Source organism: Bos mutus, chromosome 23 (genome assembly GCF_027580195.1).
Source record: "Bos mutus isolate GX-2022 chromosome 23, NWIPB_WYAK_1.1, whole genome shotgun sequence".
Lineage (NCBI taxonomy): Eukaryota > Metazoa > Chordata > Mammalia > Artiodactyla > Bovidae > Bos > Bos mutus.
The window spans coordinates 37,102,396-37,122,124 of record NC_091639.1 but is presented as its reverse complement, the minus strand read 5'-3'; the positions used below and the strand labels follow the sequence as shown (position 1 = coordinate 37,122,124).

Here is a 19,729-nt window from a genome sequence, read left to right as displayed (position 1 = left end):
CCTTTTGCTAATTAACTATGTGTTCTTTAAGTGCTTAGAACTAAATAGAATTTTCGAAATCTGAATTTATTTCCTCTAACTTGTTTGCATTTCTAGGTCTTGGTGCCCAGACCGTACTGTTTTTCAAGCAAGAAAGTATATTGCAGATTCTTTGGAGGAAAAGTACACGGAACCAGTTATCTTAAATCTGGAGAAAACTTGGGAAGAAAGTGATACGAGAACACCTCTGATATGTTTTCTGTCCATGGGATCCGATCCCACAATTCAAATTGACGCACTGGCCAAGAAACTGAAGCTGGGTATGAGCAGCAATCTATGAGATTTAGCAAAGCCTCCATGTTTTTGCTTCAGTTTTTTCCTTTCATACTTTTATAGCCGATTCTTATAAATATATTCATAAAACTGAGTTCGAAAAAATATTAAATTTCTTCTTTCCCCCATTTTCAGATCTAGAAGGAGGGTATAGATATCTTTGTGTAGAGAGGAACATACTCATCCATCATGTACTGATTTTTTTAAAGTTGTAATCAGATGTCCATACCACATGGATAGCAGACTGGCAAGAATGAACATTCAACAGCAAATTTTATTGCTGTGTCTGTATAAATTTATGACAAAGCCTATTTTGTCACAATGAAAACATGTAACCCTTGTATTATAATGCATAGTAATTTAAGGATTCGTTCATTGATACTTTCATTCAATAACCCCTGAGTATAGGCAGTGTGCTCGATTCACGGAGTACAGTGGTGAATACAACATAGCTGGGAAAGACAGACATGTAAACAGGCAATAGACGACAGTGTGACAAGCTGCTGCAGCAGAGGTACGGACATGCCCAGCGATAAGAGCCAGAGCTGCCCAGATTGCGTGGGCTATAGAGGAAAGCCTGGTGACATTTTGAGTAGTATCCAAAAGTGATAAAAATTAGGGGATCATGTGGGAGAGAAGGAAAGTTACTCTGACGGAAGGAGGTAGGGTAAGGAGTTACAAACCTATAAGTGTGAGTCGACAGGACTAAAGAAAAAGTACCTGAATGACACCAAGACATCACGATTGAGCCATTCTCTTCTAGGATGGCTGTTTATAGGAGGGCAGTTTTCTCTTAATACTCTGAAAATCTGAATGTTGTTGGAATTGCCTTTTGGAATATTCATAGGTTCATATCTTATAGGTTCTTATCTCTATACCTATATCTCGTAGGAGCGATTCATTTATGTCTTTATAAGGATTATGAAAGTGATTGATTGTGAATCCCTAAATCTAGAAAATAAAACCTTGAATTTATTATCTAGTTAGAATAAGCATAATATAAAATTTGTTTAATGATCTCCAAGTATTTACCACATCTGCACTAAAGCTACTGTAAACTGATAGCTTAAGGTAGCATGGTCTTTGTTCCCTCCTCCTCATCAAGTCATCACAGCTGTTCTGTGTGCTACATGGATTCATGTTTCAATAGCTACTTTCTTCTATCCAAACACTGAGACCCAATGCAAAGAGCTCCCAGGTTCTCTTGGCTCATACTCATGGCTAAGTCTCATCATTGTTGTTGTTGAGTTGCTCCATTGTGTCCAACTCCTTGCGACCCCATGCACTACAGCACACCAGGCTTCCCTGTCCTTCACTATCTCCTGGAGCTTGTTCAAAGTCATGTCCATTGAGTCAGTGATGCCATCCAACCATCTCATGCTCTGTCGTCCTTTCTTCCTCCTGCCTTCAGTCTTTCCCAGCATCTGGGTCTTTTCCAATGAGTCAGCTTTTCACATCAGGTGGCCAAAGTATTGGAGCTTCAACTTCAGCATCAGTCTTTCTAATCAATTCTCAGGACTGATTTCCTTTAGGATTAACTGGTTGGATCTCCTTGCAGCCCAAGGGACTCTCAAGAGTCTTCTCCAACACCATAGCTCAAAAGTGTCAATTCTTCAGCATTCAGCCTTCTTTATGGTCCAACTCTTACATTCATACATAATGACTAGAAAGTCTCATTAACCCCTTTAAAGGTGGCCATTTTGTTCCAGTATTCACTGAAGCATGGAGTCATCTGTATCAGCCTTAGAGTGGTGCTTCTCTCAAAGCTTTGAACTTTGAAAATCCCTCTGAGATCTACTTCTCCGTGGATTTTTGTCCAGTTGCTTCAATGTCCTCTCTGCATATAGATTCCTTTTTTGTCTTGCTACAAAGCAGTCTCCATACGACAGAATTCATGGATTCCAGTGGCTAATGGGCTTCAATACTTACATGTTCAGTAAGTTCAGCGCTACTAGTGTTACTAAGTGAATCCACCTGCCTGCCGGGTAGTAACGCCAATTTACTGACCCAAATTGTGGTGAAGGAAAGTACAGTGTTTATGCATGCATGCATGTGTGCTAAGTCGCTTCAGTTGTGTCCAATTCTATGTGACCCTGTCCGACTCTTTGCAACCCCATGGACTGTAACCTGCCAGGCTCTTCTGTCCATAGAATTCTCCAGGCAAGAATACTGGAGTGGGTTGCCATGCCCTCCTTTAGGGGATCTTCCCAACTCAGGGATTGAAGCTGCATCTCTTCCATCTTCTGCATTGTCAGTCGGGTTCCTTACCACTAGCACGACCTGGAAAGCCCGCAGTGTTTATTGCAGGTGCCATATCATCTGCAGAATAGGCAGTTCATGCTCAAAAGATTTCGAGGAAAGGATGTTTAAAAACCGCATTTGGAGTGAAATTGCAGGGGGCATGACTTTCTTCTGATTGGTTGATAGTGAAGTAAAAGGGTAGTGATTCAGGAATCTTAATCATCAGCCTTTTGGTTCCAGGCAGTATAGTCTCCATACTTGTGGACTACATGTAGTCACACACCCTCCATCTGGGCAAGGGTCTTAGCTTGTTCCTAACAACTCAAAGATATTCATCAGACTGTTATATATATTCCTTGAGGAAGAACTAAGATTGTTTTGTTTTTTGGCTTTATCATGTACATGTGGAATCTTAGTTCCCCAACCAGAGATGGAGCCCATGCCCCCTGCAGTGGAAGCCCGGAGCCTCAACCACTGGACCGCTGGGGAAGTCCTGAGAAGTTAGCATTGTTGTTGAAGCTGTCGTTACTTTTCTTGCTCCACTGCTCTTCCTTTGTTTCTCATTAGTAAGTGCTTGAGTCTGCTTTTTGGAACCCGGGGAAGGCCTAAGAGACTAAAGCTTTTTCTACAAACAAGAAATGGGGACCACAGAGGGGCTTTTGCACCTGGGATGGCCCCATTTGGTTTCACCCAGGCAAAGTCCTCTTACTCTCTTGGTCCCAGGTCCAGATACCCAAGGAAGAAGCTCCTTGGTTTTGCTTTGGTCGTGTGCTCCTTTCTGGACCAGTCAATGAACGGTTGCCGTGTAAATGGGTTCATAGCAAGAACCACATACATGGAGCCTAGAGTTAAGGGCATTTCTTAGAAGGGGATACTCTTCCCAGAAGAGGGGCAGTTCCCACTGAAGTTACCATTTCAAATTTACCTCAAAACGATGCTGTTGTCTAGGACATTGGTGTAAGAACAGAAATAAAATAATTCAAGGTTTCCTTTGGGAGAGATTATAACTTTAGATAAATACATACGGCCAGAACAGTGCTGTCACCTAGTATTATTACATACTATCATACTGCTTTGCTTGGCAATTTGGTGATTCCATTTCTTGATATTTCTTTAGTTTTTCCAGCAATTGTTTAACCTTCTATTGATTACTTTGTTAGGAAACACATTAGATTTAATTTTAACACTGAAGGATCCAATGTTGTTTATAAAAAACTCATTGCTCATTTTTTTTTTAGAGCAAAGGAATGTTTAGGAATGTTAGGAAGCATCATTCTGTTCACTAATTTGGGTTAAAAACTCCCCAGATAGCTGTAAAATGAAACTATTATGTAGATGAATGACATATTACTCTAGTCTCAACTAGAGATGTTTTATTTGGGTGATGGATAATCATAAAGTGCTCAAGGTTCACAAAATTCTGAAAAATCCTGGAATTCAAGTGCCTTGTATTACAGCTGAGGAAACTAAGGTCTGGAGATAAGGCCAGAGAACTAGCTGGTGGCAGATAATTCAGGACTTAGTCTCAGGCCTCCCAGATCCCTTGTCAGTGGCCTTTCTCTCATCCTCCCCAGTGCCTTTCAGTCAGTTCAGTTCAGTTCAGTCGCTCAGCCGTGTCCGACTCTTTGCGACCCCACGAACCGCAGCACGCCAGGCCTCCCTGTCCATCACCAACTCCTGGAGTCCACCTAAACCCATGTCCAACAAGTTGGTGATGCCATCCAGCCATCTCAGTGGATTTAGTGGATGAATTAGCAAGTTACCTGACAGCAACTTGAGGGATGGGACCAGATCAAATAGGTTTTCATAGAAAAAAAAAAGAAGGAAAACTTCTCACTATGGAACCTGTCAGGCTCTGTGTTGAGAAATTCAGAGAAGATAAATTCTGCACAAAAGCATTGGGTACCTGGGAAAGAAGCAGAAAACAGATGGGTTTAGCATGAGAAAAATCCTACTAGGAGCTTGGGTGAAGGAGAGAAGAATAGATTTGAAAATAGAATCCAAACATGAATGAAAGAGGACAAATAAAATATAAACCTACAAATAAAAATGGGGCTTCCCTGGTGGCTCAGTGGTGAAGAATCTGCCTGCAGTGCAGGAGACACAGGAGAGGAGAGTACAATCCCTGGATCGGAAAGATCCCCTGGAGGAGAGCATGGCAGCCCACTCCAGTATTCTTGCTGGGAGAATCCCATGGACAGAGAAGCCTGGTGGGCTACAGTCCATGGGGTCACAAAGAGTCAGACACAACTGAAGTGACTGAACATGCAAGCAAACAAAAATAGGAATGAGAAAATGAGTAAAATAAAGTAATACAGATAAAAAAAGTAATAAGATAGTTATAGTAAAAAAAAAGTTTAAAAATCTCATTAAAATGGATGTTTGTAGAAAAATATAAATTTACAAAAATTTCTTGGAAAAAATTGAAAAGCCTGAATGGACCGATAATTAAGATGAGGAAAATTAGAAGTTTTAAAATTATTACCTCAGCAAAGACACTAAGCTTGAATGATTTTTTTGGTAGGTCCTTTAAAACTTTGCTATGTCCCATTTCACAATGTAGGAAAATAAGATGCATTTTCCTCTGTATTTTAAGGGAATAACATTATCTTGATATGTAAAGCAGACCGAGATAGTCACTATATCAAAGAAAGAAAACCACAGATTGATCCTACTTATTAATATAAATGTAAGGACCTTAATATAAGTGCAAGCAGAAAGAATTTAGCATAATATAAAATATGCAAACAACAGCAACATGCCTTGATCAAGTAGGATGCATGGGCAAATCTGAGAAAGACACAGTATTAAGAAATCTCATCACAACAAGTGAAAGACTTTTTCCTTAGGCTGTTATTACCCTGATGATTGCTAAAAAGGCATTTTATAAAAATTCAGCATTTGTATTTGGCTCTTAAAAATGGGAACAGAAGAATATTGTATCAATATGATAGTGAATATGAACTTCAAACAGCTTCATGCTTTCTGGTGAACAACTAGAGACATGATGCCCATTAAAGTCAGGAACAAGATAAAGATGTCTGCTATCACCACTCTCATTTAGTATTACTGTGGAGGATATAGCTAATGTTTTGTAAGAATCATAAATAAAAGATATAACTACTGGAAAAGAGGGACAAGAGCCATCGTTATTCTCAGATCGTGTAATTGTCTAACTAAAGAACACAAATGAATCAACTGAAAAGCTATTAGATTTAACAGGATATTTTAGTAAGGTAGCTGGTCACAAAAATAAATATATTTAAAAAATCAATGAAACATTCTTCTAAAATGTAAAAATCCCATTCAGTATCTCAATAAAAATAAAACTGAGGAATAATCTTTAGAATACCTATTAGAAGAAAACTATAAAACTTTCTTAAAGACTTGAAAGTAGGGTAGATCAAATAGAGAGTTAAACCACATCCCCATTATAAAGATTCAGTATTGTAAAGATGTCAATAGTCTCTAAATTAATCTATAAATTGAGTGCAAGTCTAATTGAAATTCCAACATCATTTTCCCCCTAATTGGATAGTAGAGGGGTCTTAGATCATCTAGAGTAATAAATGGACAACAATAGCCAAGACAGCTTGAAAAGGAAAAAGAATAATGTGGAGAACAAGCCCAATCAGATTTCTAAACTTTATCAAATTGCAATAACTTAATCAGTGAGGAACTGGCTCAGAGTAGATAAACAGATCAATAGAGCAAAATGAAAGGCCCCAAATTAGATGCTAGTATATTCAATAGCTTAGCCTGTGATGAGATTCACATTTCAAATCAGTGGAAGAAAAACGGGTTAGTCAATAAACAGTGTTGCCATAGCAGGTTAACTTTGGAAGAAAGCAAGAATTTTACCTCAGATTAAACTCTAAAGTACATTCTAGGTTGATTAAGGTTTTAAAAGGTTTAAACTATGAAAAAATACACTGATACTACTGGCGTGGCTAAGATTTCCTTAATCATAATACCAGAATCCAAAACCAGAGGAAAAGAGGTTTGGATGAAGTTTTCAAACTTTGGTATGTCAAAAGCGGCACAAATAAAACACAAATTGCGGTTGAATCCAAGCTCATGATGCACAGTGAGGCCAAGCCAACTGAAAGGTCAGAGTTTGGAGCAGAGAAAGGTTAATTGCAAGGACAAAACAAGGAGTGTGGGTGGCTTATTCTCAAAAGACCCAAACTTCCTGGTGGTTTTCAGGGAAGAGTTTTTAAAGGCAAAATTTGGAGTGAGGGCTGCAGTGTAGGACTTTCTTCTGATTGGTTGGTGGTGAGGTAACAGGGTGGTGCTCCAGGAACCATGTTCTCGGCCTGAAGTCACCATCCTCTGCTTAGGGGGGAGCAATAATTCCTGTAAGAAAACCCCAAAGATATATTGTTAGGTATATCCCTTTAGGAGGAAATCCGACTCTTTATCTCTGGGCTATGGTTTCTTTTTTAAAAAATTTAGTTATTTTTGGCTGCTCTGGATCTTTGTTGCTGTACGTGGGCTTTCTCTAGTTGTGGCGAGTGGGGGTTACTCTCTAGTCACAATGCACTGGCTTTTCGTCGTGGCTTCTCTTGTTGCAGAGCATGGACTCTAGGGTGTGCAGACTTCGGCAGTCGCAGCACACAGGCTCGGTAGTTGTGGCGCTACAGGCTTAGCTGCCCTGCAGCATAGGGATCTTCCCAGATCAGGGATGGAATCCATGTCCCCAGCGTTAGCAGGCAGATTCTTAGCCACTGGACCGCTAGGGAAGTCCTGCAGGAAGTGTTTCAGACTGCTTTTCTTTTGCTTCTGCATTTCCTCACTTCCCTAATCAGTAACTGTTTGAATTTGCCCTTTGGATCTCAGGGAAGGTCTGGAAGACTGAAGCCTTTTTCTTACAGACAAGAAATGGGGGACACGGAAAGATTTTTGTACCTGGGAGGGCTCCACAGGGCCCTGCCCAGTTTCCAAAGAAAAGGTAGAAGTGTGGGTTGGGAATTGCAACATTCTATTTCAGCTGGAGACACTGGCAGTCCTTTTTCATATACACCATGAATCTTTAAAATGTTTGAGTGCTTTTTCCCAACTATTCTACACATACAAATTTATCATAAAAACAAACTGAGAGATGCACATTAAGATTCATTTATAAGGATGTTAAGTCTAGTGCTATTTTTAATATTAAAAAATTAGAAATGTCTGAAATATACAAAAGGAGAGTGGCTAACTTGGCAAGAATGCATTAACATGATGGAACATTGTGCTACCATTAAAAACTGTTTATCAGTAATGTTTAATGACAGTAAAATACAACATACTTAAGAAGTAGATATATAAAATGACATGTACATGTTGTACATATATATATAATTTTTAATATGGATAGGTCTGTAATCTCTTATTCAAAGCCCTTGCAGTCAGATGCACTGCAGAAATTAGAATTGTCCAGCTTTTAGAAAAGTAATATTTCATGTATTATATAATACATTGCAGATGAAAGTATTAATATTTATAAAGATAGGGATAAATAAATAGGCTCATATCCATTCAGGTCAGCTTTTACCACCAAAGTGATTTTGTGGCAAAGCTGTCAGTTTTCAGAGTGCTTTGAATTTTGAAATGAGGATAAGTGATTGTGGATTGTGCACTGAGAAGATTAGAATGTAGATCTCTCTGGAAGGATATTGGTGATTTTTGTTTTCTTCTTTGTAGTCTCCTGTATTTTACAAAGCTTTCACTATAAACATATATCGTTTAATCTGATTTTTTAAAAAATTTTAAAAAGAAAGAGGAGATGTGAAAGACACTCAAGTCCAATTTTGGAAAGAAATAGAAAAGCAGTTGAAATCTTACTAAAGGTCTTTCAAATGTAACCAAGCAGCAAAAAAGGAAAAAAAAAAAAAAAGTCCACAAACCAGAAAACCAAAACATCCCATACCACCAAAGGACAATTATGCTGCAATACATGCAAAAACGATTCCTGCAACATCCTCTGCAACCTGCCTCCTCACGGCAGTCTGCATCATGATGTCCTGGCAGCCTTCCCCACTCTCTCTGGAAATTCAGCCTGCGCTGCCTCTTCTCTCACTGGTCTTTGTCTTCTGAACTTCCTCAAGTGCAAAGCTTCTTCACTATTCCAGTGTCAATCAATCTAGTTTTTCCAGACTATTCAGAAATTTATCAAATATTTATCAACCTATTTTAAAAACGAAGAAAGATTGCAGATCAATAACTTCCACTTTAAGAAACCAAGGAAAGAAGAGCAAACTAAACCTGAAGCAATCAAAAGGAAGGAAATAATAAATATCTGAGTGAAAAAAAATGCAAGAGAGGATTAAAAAACAACAGAGAATCAATCAACCAAGTGTATCTTCTTTGAAAAGATCAACAAAATGGACAAACTTTTGTCCTAACCGACCAAGAATAAAGGAGAGAAGACTTAAGATAACTAAAATCAGGAGTGAAAGAGGGATGTCAATGAAAATAATCAATGAACAAACTATATAATAGGAATAGAAAAGTTTTATTTGCGCCAAACTGAGGACTGGCAGCTCTCAGATAAGTGAGAGGATCTGCTCCAGAGAAGCATGGGTTTCAGCATAGTTTCATATCTTGTCAGAACAAAGAACATCAAACAAGTCAGGACACATTCCTTCAAGGTTTCAAGAAAAGCAGGTTAGCAAGTACATAGCAAGTCAGTATACCTTGACACCTGGGAAGGGAGCCTCATCACTGAAGAAGTACTGGCACTGGCATCTCAGGAAGGGAAGAATTTATGAAATTTTTATTTTTAACACATTCTTTAATTCTGGTCAATGTACCCTTTTCTCTGACAGTTAGAGCCGATGTACAATGTATATTTGATAGGCCACAAACAGGCTGTTTTAGTTAGCATAAAGTTCAAGTAAACTCATGTATAAGTCAGAATGACTTTCCCATATCTCAATATGTGAAAATTTCTTTTATCAGGGGACATTGCTATTGACTTGAATAAGTAGGAAAGATCATACAGAATACTATGAAAATTATAACAACAAATTAGATAGATAACCTAGATGAAATGGGCAAATTATCAGAAAGAGAAAACTGCTGAAACTAAGGAAGAAATAGAAAACTAGAAAAGAGCTTTAAGAAGTAAAAGGATTGATTTGTAGGAAATCCAGGACTAGATACCTTCACATTCTACCAAATGTTTAATGAATAACACCAGTTCTTTCCAAAAAATAAGAGAGATTACTTCCCAACTCATTCTATGAGACCATATTACTCTGATACCAAATCTAGACAAAGACAGTAGAAGGAAACCAATATCCTGCTGAATATAAAAGCAAAAGTTCTCAACAAAATGCTACTGAATTGAGTGCCACGCAAAATGAATTATACACCATGACCAAGTGGATTTACCCCAAGAATGCAAGATTGGTTCAACATATGAAAATTAATCAATGTAATACCCCATATTAATAGAATAAAGAACAAAAATCACACAGTTATCTCAATAGTTGCAGAAAAAGCATTGAAAAAAATCCAACATTCTTTCATGATGAAAGCCCTCAACAAACTAAGAATAAAAGGGAACTTCTTCAACCTGATGAGGGGCACCTACAGAAACCCACAGCTAACATCATACTTAATGCTGAAAGATGGGATATTTTTCCCCAAACATCAGGAGCAAGAGAAGAATGTCTACTTGCACTTCTACTCAGCACTGTAGTGGAAGTTTTAGTCAGACCAAAAGAAGAAATAAATGGTATTCACACTGGAAAAGAAGTAAAAGCACCTCAGTTTGATGATGACATGAGGGAGGGGGCCCGCGCAGTTGGAGAAGAGAGAGTGAATTGTGGTGGGATCCTAAAAAGTGTGTGTGTGTGTAGATTGCAGGAGCAATGGAACCCATTTGTATAGGGTCATAGAGGTCAGAATTTGAATTGGATTCTGGATTTTGCACAGAATGAAATGAGAAGCCGTCAGATGTTTCTGAGCAGAGGGTGGACATAATCTGATTCAGGATTCAATCAAATCCCTCTGTCTGCTGTGGGAAGAATAGCTAGTAGGGAAAAGAGTGGGAGAGAGGTCACCAGTGAGTAGGCTCCTGCAAGAATACAGGCATGAGGTGATGGACCAGGGGAATGCGAGTGTAGACATCCAGAAGGGGTCACATCCAGACTCTGGGTTTGTTTTGAAGGGATGCCTTTAAGTATCTTCTTGACCTCTTACCCAGGTCGAGACAAGAAACTCAGGCTACCCCTGAACAAAAACCAGTTCTTCCTTTTAAACAGTGCATCTCAGAAGAGTTGGAAGGGTAGAGGAGATAGTTTATGGTTCACCTTCATGTGTTAATACTTATTGTCCATATCACACCTTCCTCCATTGACCTACCTAACACTTGTGGGTTCTTCCAAAACAAGAGAGACTCAGTGTCTCTTTGTACAATTCAGAGGCTCCTCCCATTCGAGTTCCACCTTCCCTTTCTTCTTTTATAGGGTTTGTGGGTTCTTCTCAGATGCCCTGGGAACAGTGCCTAGTTCCTCTTCAGCAGGAGAGATTCATGAGGGCTTTGTTGGGAGAATCCAGCTATGTTCAGTGACTTATGGACAATTGCAGTTCCTAGTTCTTCAAGCAGTGCTCTGTCAGTCCTCTCAGGCACAAACTGCTGAGTTTCACCCTGTGACCCTGAGTCCACAAATAATTCTAATGCTGCACCCTACCAGCACTCACGGAATCTCTGGCCATTAACCCCATGGTGCTGTATTTTAAGTGGTGTGCCCTGGCAGCTTCTTCCCTGGTTCCTGACATACTTCTGTCTCCAGCCTATGAATTTCTCTCATTCTCTGTAGCTTCTACCAGCAGTTTCCAAATCAGCCTCATTGTTTGCCCAATCACAGCTGCCCATTTTTCTGAGGATTCAGATCACTCCAATAGAGTAAGTCAAAAGCATGCATTGCTTCACAGCGTATACACTGACTTCCTTTCTCTGTGCCCCTAGAGATCTAGAGATCATGCCTTTAAAATTAAAGAAGACCTGGGTCCACAAAAGCTTACTTCAAAGTTAATTTCTAATTTCAGTTTCCCAAGTATGATTCAGAGACTTCTTTTTTTTCTTCTTTAATCCATTGTATATTCGTGCCTCCTTTGTCAAAGATAAGGTGTCCATATGTGCGTGGATTTATCTCTGGGCTTTCTATTTTGTTCCACTGATCAATATTTCTGTCTTTGTGCCAGTACCATACTGTCTTGATAACTGTGGCTTTGTAATACAGCCTGAAGTCAGGTAGGTTGATTCCTCCAGTTCCATTCTTCTTTCTCAAGATAGCTTTGGCTATTCGAGGTTTTTTGTATTTCCATACAAATTGTGAAATTATTTGTTCTAGCTCTGTGAGGAATACCGTTGGTAGCTTGATAGGGATTGCATTGAATCTATAAATTGCTTTGGGTAGTATACTCATTTTCACTATATTGATTCTTCCAATCCATGAACATGGTATATTTCTCCATCTATTAGTGTCCTCTTTGATTTCTTTCACCAGTGTTTTATAGTTTTTTTCTATATATAGGTCTTTAGTTTCTTTAGGTAGATATATTCCTAAGTATTTTATTCTTTCCGTTGCAATGGTGAATGGAATTGTTTCCTTAATTTCTCTTTCTGTTTTCTCATTATTAGTGTATAGGAATGCAAGGGATTTCTGTGTGTTGATTTTATATCCTGCAACTTTACTATAATCATTGATTAGTTCTAGTAATTTTCTGGTGCAGTCTTTAGGGTTTTCTATGTAGAGGATCATGTCATCTGCAAATAGTGAGAGTTTTACTTCTTCTTTTCCTTCTACAGTTTAGTGAATTCACATGACAGGCACAAGTGTGGTTCTCCACCTGGGACATCAAATTCACTAATGAGCCTCAATACTGTATATTCTGCTGAGTTATAATCACATCTCTAATCTTGGAGTGGTTTCCACTTTTTCTTAAGGCTCCTTTTTCTCAGTTCCAAGAGGATTTGATCCTGAGGAGCAGTTACCCCTGAATATAGTCATCATGGGGATGAATTGCTACGAGTTCCATCTCAGAAAATGGACAAATAGGCAAACAAAACCTGGACAGACAGAACACTGCAAGCTTGACATCATAAAAGAATAAAAAGATTGGTATCCAATCTTTACTGAAACATCTGCTGAAACACCAAAAAATTATTCTAATCAAAACATAGAGCAAAACTAAAAAATCCTCTTTCCTTCTAAATACCTGTGATAGCATTGCAGCTGCCTCTCCCCGTCAGTCTGTCTCCTCATTATCCCCAAAGACCCCAGAACTCTTTAAAAGCTCTGCCTCGTGCCTTTTGTCTTTCTCTCTTTGTCCTTCCCTTTCCATGTAGTGCCTCCAGTCTGCTCCACTCCTTTCTCTCACCAACACAACCAAAAGCCAGACTTATTTGCATAACAGACTTTCCTTAGAAGCCATAGAGGGAGGGAGGCTATGACAACTCAGAAATTAATTTTTCATCCCAATCCTGTTATAAAATTTACGTTTGATCATAGTAATCCTTCTGTATTACAGAATGCAGAACTATCTCAATGGGGCAAGGACAAGAAGTACATGCTCGAAAGCTGATTCAGATGTCAATGCAGCAGGTATGTAGCAATGGAAACTACTCTTCATGCAACTTTCTTGATATGATTCCTCTGGCCATCTGATCCACCTAGCACCACCCCTATGATGGGTAGAGTGTTCTTCCTGTGATGCTCAATTTTCCATTTTGATTTATGCATATAGAGTAAATGTTGGTTACTTAAGGATTTTGAACCTTCAGTTAGTTGGCTCCTGAAATCCCCACAAAATACTTGTTCCATCTTCTAGAGCATGTGCTCCATTTTTGTTTTCACTAAATATTTTTTGGTAATTTGGCAGATACACTTTCTGGTTCATAAAGAATGCAGCTCTAGCAGTCTTGGAATGTCATGATCAATATTAATAGATAGTGCTTAAGAAGTGACAGATTGAGATAGTCAAATTTCAATTTTCGGTTAAAGTGAGCCTTTCATTTTTCATTAATGGATAGTTTCAGGCAAATAAGAAATATTTGAGGGTGTTATGTTTAAATATTGATAACAGTTTTTACTGAAAATTGCAAGCTGGATGGAATGTTGAGAAATATTTTTCATCACACCTAATAAATACACAGGACATTAATTTTCTAGAAAAGCTTGGTTGATCGCAGTTTCAGCAGCAATAAGAAATTGCACCATTTATAAAAATAAAATAAAGTCTTGGTTTATTTTTAAGCTTTTGATCTCATAATGTCCCTAGCAACTTTTCCCTGGGAATTAATGACTATAGAGGGTTAATGGGCTAAAACTCTGCTTGGGTCATCAAGTTTTCAGACTAACCATTAATTCTCAAGTGCCCTAAGCCTTAATCTTTATCAGTTAATTAAATTCAATAATATATGGTATTTAATTTATATATACCAAAGCAATTATATATAGTTATTTTTACTCAGATAAAATGATTCACTCTGTTGAATGATCTGACTGTTTGACTTTGGGCCTTAAATAATTTCTTTAGTTTCCACGAGTGAGAAGCTTTTAAATTTGAATACAGCATTCACATTAACTTTCTTTGGAATATTAGTTTTTTTTATAACTTCTGTGTTCTGTGTCTCAAGGTGGGATAAATATTGATAATATTGGCAGTATAAAAATCAAACAAACAGAACTTCCCTGGCTGTCTAATGGTTAAGATTCTGAGCTTCCAAAGCAGGGGGTGTGCGTTCGATCCCTGGTTGGGGAACTAAGATCCCACATGCCATGAGGCATAGGCAAAAACAAAACAGATAACAACAATAATACCAACAATAAGCATGAACAGGTACAGCCACATTGTCACTTGAAAGATTTAGGATAAAGCTGACATTGTGGAATTCAGAGCAGGGAATCAGAGAGTAACTGGATCCACAAGGACCCAGAGTTCTGACCATGAATTTCATCTTCTTGACGACCTGGTTGTCTAGACCAAAAAGTCCCCTTTGCTATTTAAGCCAATCTGAGTTGTGTTTTCTCTTGCAGTTTAAGGCATAATATATATGCCTTACCATATGTATACTGAGCTCAATAACTTGTAGCTGTATTTATTTGATCTTGTTGCATAAAGTATATCAAAGCATCAGCTGGCTAGTAAACTATGTTCTTATAGAACTGTGATGGCTATGTGACATATTGTGAAGGTTTTATCAATATTTAGATAGTGCTTAATAAACTTTGTGGTTTCAGGAACATCTGGGAGGAGTGATGACAAAGAATAAGATTTAGTGTTGGGGTGGGAGGTGGGAGGGAGGTTCCAGAGGGAGGGGACATATGTATACCTGTGGCTGGTACATGTTGATGTATGGCAGAGGCCAACACAATGTTGTAAAGCGATTATCCTTCCATTAAAAAGAAGTAAAATGTTGAAAAAGATTTAGTATTATGGTAGCAGGCATGCTCAGTCACTCAGTTGTGTCCAACTCTGCGACCCCATGGACTGTAGCCCACCAGGCTCCTCTGTAGACAGGATTTTCCAGGCAAGAATACTGGTAGCAAATGTCACCAAATGTATTGCCTCTGGTGAAGTAAAATTTGTGTTTCAAGGCAGGAGAAGAAAACTGTAGCGTAAAATCGGCTCTGCCTCCTCGTTTGGGCCTCCTGCCTCCCCTGTGCGGTGTGTCTGCATTATGCATCAGCCAGGCCTCCTCAGAGGTGGGAATGCCTGCTCCAGTGCAAAGATCAGGTTTATTTTTCCCCATTTCTTTGACACTAACAATGTAGCTTCTTACAGATTAGCATGGTGACTTGTTGCTGTCTTTGTATATGCTTACATGGACTGTGTATCTTTGGTGAACTTCATGTGAAATGTCAGCATGTCATTTTGATGTATGATCCTTTGTCTTGAAAATGCCTATGACTGTGCCTTTGACTTCTAATAGGTGGGACAGTCAGAGCCTCTGGGTCTGTCTCCCAGGCTATAATCCTCAGTTTGGCTCCATTAAAATTCTCTCTTTTCTTCCTAACTTGATTGTTGATGAATTTTCGTCAACTCCTCCAACTTTTCATGAGGTCATGTGCATCTCTTTGTGACAGTGGATGGCTTGGCTTTGGCGTGAGTCCCTTCTGATTTACCTTAGGCCGGACAAGTTGCAAATTCCAAAATACCCGTTTCCACCATTAGATGGCGCACACACTGTACTTAGTAAAGTCTGACTTCGTTGTAATTTCTGTTCCCTTCTGAACCAGGGGTGACAGAGTAACATTCATTTTGAAACCGCTTGATTCCAAGTAACCAGCTTTACCAGAAGCAGGGGAAAAAACGTTTGTATTGACATATAATAATTCCATTAACATATGTGCTTAAAACAGAGTATTCACATGCCCCGAGCAAAAGTTTAAAAAATATATTTATACGTACACTTTGTTTTATTAAAATCATTGCAAAAAAGTTATGAGGAATTAACACGAGGTCATTTTTCAATACAGGGTGGCTGGGTGTTACTGCAGAATTGTCACCTTGGCCTAGAATTCATGGAAGAATTGCTGGAGACTTTGACCATCACAGAAACCATCGATGATACTTTCCGAGTGTGGATAACCACCGAGCCGCACATCCGGTTTCCCATTACATTGCTTCAGGTTTGTTACTATGAGATGAGTGTCTTTGCCTTGAGACTTATACAAATGAAGATGACACTTCTGTCATTACTGAAAGATGGCAAACGTAACAGGCTTCTTTTGGTCAAGTCTGCATTGTAAAATCTTAATGCCACGATCGTCAAAACCTTGACTATAATCATCAAGGTTATATAGTAAATATCCCCACAGGAGAGTTATGAGACTCGGTATTAATTTATTGGGTTTTAGCTCTGATCAATGTGACTAGTTTACACGATGCCTTTTTATGTACCACAAACATATTGTTGTCTGATGTATTGTCATTTCTATTTTATCCTTCGCAGTAATTTATAGAAACAAAAGTACTATTTACCCTTTTTTTTTCCACTATTTGTTTTTTATGACAGACTTCTCTCAAATTCACTAATGAGCCACCCCAAGGCGTTCGCGCAGGTCTGAAAAGAACATTTGCGGGGATTAATCAAGACCTCCTGGACATCAGTAATTTACCCATGTGGAAGCCAATGCTGTACACCGTAGCGTTTCTGCACTCCACCGTGCAGGTAACTTCTGGGAACGGTGTGCACTTTCAGAAGATGCTAGCAATGTTATGTTTGCCCCCCTGCTCCACGGTCTGGTGTCCTCACCTCGCTTCCATTTTCCTTCATGGCAATTTTTCCCCCACCTGGCACGGGATGCGCATATTTGCGTATGTATTTAAAGCATCTTCCTGCCCCCAGCCCCCACCTCGGCCCCTAGAGTGTAAGATTCTCTGGGGCGATGACTCTGTCCTTTGGAAACTGCTGGGTCTCCGCTTGTCACAGCAGCAGCTTCAGCATTGCCAGAGCTTAATACATGTTTGTGGGATGAGCAAGCGAATTGCTCTGATAGGAACTGGATCTTGAAAGTTGCCTATGCTGTTGTTCTCTGTACCATCTCATGTAATGCTAACAATCACCTTTCAGGGTAGGATTTATCACCATCTGCAAAGTGAGGGAATTGAGACTCAGAGAGGTTAGGCAATATTATATATACCATCTCATGTAATACTAATAACCGCCTTTCAGGGTAGGATTTATCACCATCTGGAAAATGGGGAAATTGAGACTCAGAGAGGTTAAGGTCCTTCCTAAATGGTGAATCTAGGAGTCACACCCCATGTTGCCTGCCTTGGATGCAAGTATGTTTGGACCCTCGTCCCCACTGGGGACAGTGGTGGCCATGGTGTTTGGAAGATGAGTCATAGGGGTCGGCTGTCGTCTTCAGGTTGTTTCTGATTTGCTTGTACTGTGTGGCTACCCAGCAGTGTCTCCATGGGTTCCCGGTTTTGTTTTTTCATTTGTTACCCCTTTGTTCTATGTTTGGATTTTGTTCTGTATTTGAAAGCTATATAATTTTTAATTAGTAAATACAATTAAATACAAATAAAAATAAATCAGTAATTTGTTTTTGGCCGCACTGGATCTTCGTTGCTGAACACAGGCTTTTTCTAGTTGTGGCGAGTGGGAGCTATTGGAGTTGTGGTGCGCGGGCTTCTCTCATTGTGACGGAGCACGGGTTCCTGAGCTCGTGGGCTCCTGAGCCCGTGGGCTCCATAGTTGTGGCGCTCTGGCTTAGTTGCCCTGTGGCCTGTGGAATCTTCCGGACCAGGGATTGAACCTGTGTCCCCTGCATTGGCAGGCACATTCTTAATCTCTGGACCACCAGGGAAGCCCAGGCTGTGTAATTTTAATGTACTTGATTCACTCTTGATTTCACGGAGAGATAAAGGGGCTCCTTGAACTCTTTCCAACATTTCTTCTTTTCCTGAAGTTGGAGTGAGGACAAAATAAATCAACTGGTTTGAACCAGGAGTCAGGGTTCAACTGTGCCCAGCGGCCAGCAGAGCTTGACGTCATCTTTGCCTGCCCTGCCCAAAGGGAAAGATGGAGGGGAATTGGGTGCTCCCCCCAGGAAATACTGGGCGTGTTTACCCGCAGGTTCCCTGTCGCCACCACTTTACCAGGTATAACACTGCCCAACTGAGAGGCAGTGCAGAGGGACACTGGTGTTTCTCTGCCCCCACCCTGAGAAGTTAAAATCAGAATAAATGCTTTGTGGGTGGTTATTTTTACTAAGTTCCACTGTGGCCTCTGGATTGATTGTAAATTACGGTTTTCATGTCACTGAAGCTGATTTCATACATTCTTATCTGGGAATTGTTGGGTTTGCTAGACCTTATCACACTCTAATACAAACAGTGCTTTAACTCTGATATTTAATGCCCAATTCACAAACAGTAAATTTTATGGTTCTTTTCCTAGTAATGATGGTTCAACTTTTCCACCATGCTTATCACGAATAGACGTTTGGGGGTATTTTCCATACGGTCAAGACGGCAGTCTGTGTTTTTAGTGGCCATTATCCAAGTGCTAAAAAGAAGAAAAGGAGTCTGGGCCAGTCATGCAGCCAAAGTGTACTTGCACTTAATGTGACTCATATTTGGATTAAAAAAAAAAAAAAATCTCCACTGCTAGGGCCATGAAGTTCACAGTGGCATGTCTATAAAAAAATTTGTGAAGATCTCTTAAAATCCAATCATAGTGTATTAGAGCACTTCATAGAGAGTCAGGAGGCCTGGGCTTTAGACTTGTTGTGACATCAGTTAGCTACGTAAGGTCGGTCCAGTTTTATCCCTTTGGGGGCCTCTGTTTCCCCATCTGTGTGTTTCAAGGCAGAAGGAAGTGATCTTTCAAGATTTTTCCCATTTCTAACATTCTGTTGTCCAGCTCTATGATTACACAAGGAGTGTAGATAATTCAAGCATTTCCCCTCACCCTGCATCCTCCATTCTAGTTTCAATTAGAGAAATGTTTTAATGTTTTTCAGTTAGACAAAATGTCCTCGGTCACCCTTCTCCTCCTGCCCCCAATCTTTCCCAGAATCAGGGTCTTTTCCAATGAGTCGGCTCTTCACATCAGGGGGCCAAAGTATTGGAGCTTCAGCTTCAGCATCAGTCCTTCCAATGAGTATTCAGGGTTGATTTCCTTTGAGATTGACTGGTTTGCTCTCCTTTCTGTCCAAGGAACTCTCAAGAGTCTTCTCCAACACCACAGTTCCAAAGCATCAATTCTTTGGTGCTCAGCCTTCTTTATGGTCCAACTCTCACATCCATACAGGTCTACTGGAAAAACCACAACTTTGACGATATGGACCTTTGTTGGCAAAGTGATATCTTAGCTTTTTAATGTTGTCTGGGTTTAATCCCTGGGTTGGAAAGATCCCCTGGAGAAGGGAAAGGCCACCTACTCCAGTATTCTGGCCCGGAGAATTCCATGGACTGTATGGTCCGTGGCTTCGCAAAGGGTAGGACACGACTGAGCGATGTACACTTTCACTTCAGGTTTTTCATAGCTTTCCTTCCAAGAAGCAGGCATCTTTTAGTTTCATGGCTGCAGTAACTGTCCACAGTGGTTTTGGAGCCCAAGAAAATAAAATCTGCCACTATTTCCATTCTTTCCCTGTCATTTGCCATGAAGTGATGGGACCAGATATCATGATCTTAGTCTTTTGAATGTTGAATTTTAAGC

The 19,729-nt window shown here is 39.7% G+C and overlaps 1 protein-coding gene across 2 annotated transcripts in view; it reads left to right on the top strand.

Moving 5' to 3' along the window:
- DNAH8 (dynein axonemal heavy chain 8) overlaps positions 1 to 19,729 on the top strand; it is a 319,103-nt gene that overhangs the window by 233,395 nt on the left and 65,979 nt on the right. For both annotated transcript variants that reach the window (XM_070361456.1, XM_070361457.1), the window contains exons 81-84: positions 97 to 299; positions 13,078 to 13,151; positions 16,029 to 16,181; positions 16,568 to 16,723. In XM_070361456.1, coding sequence (XP_070217557.1) covers positions 97 to 299; positions 13,078 to 13,151; positions 16,029 to 16,181; positions 16,568 to 16,723 — 586 coding nt within the window. The remainder of the gene's footprint in view (positions 1 to 96; positions 300 to 13,077; positions 13,152 to 16,028; positions 16,182 to 16,567; positions 16,724 to 19,729) is intronic.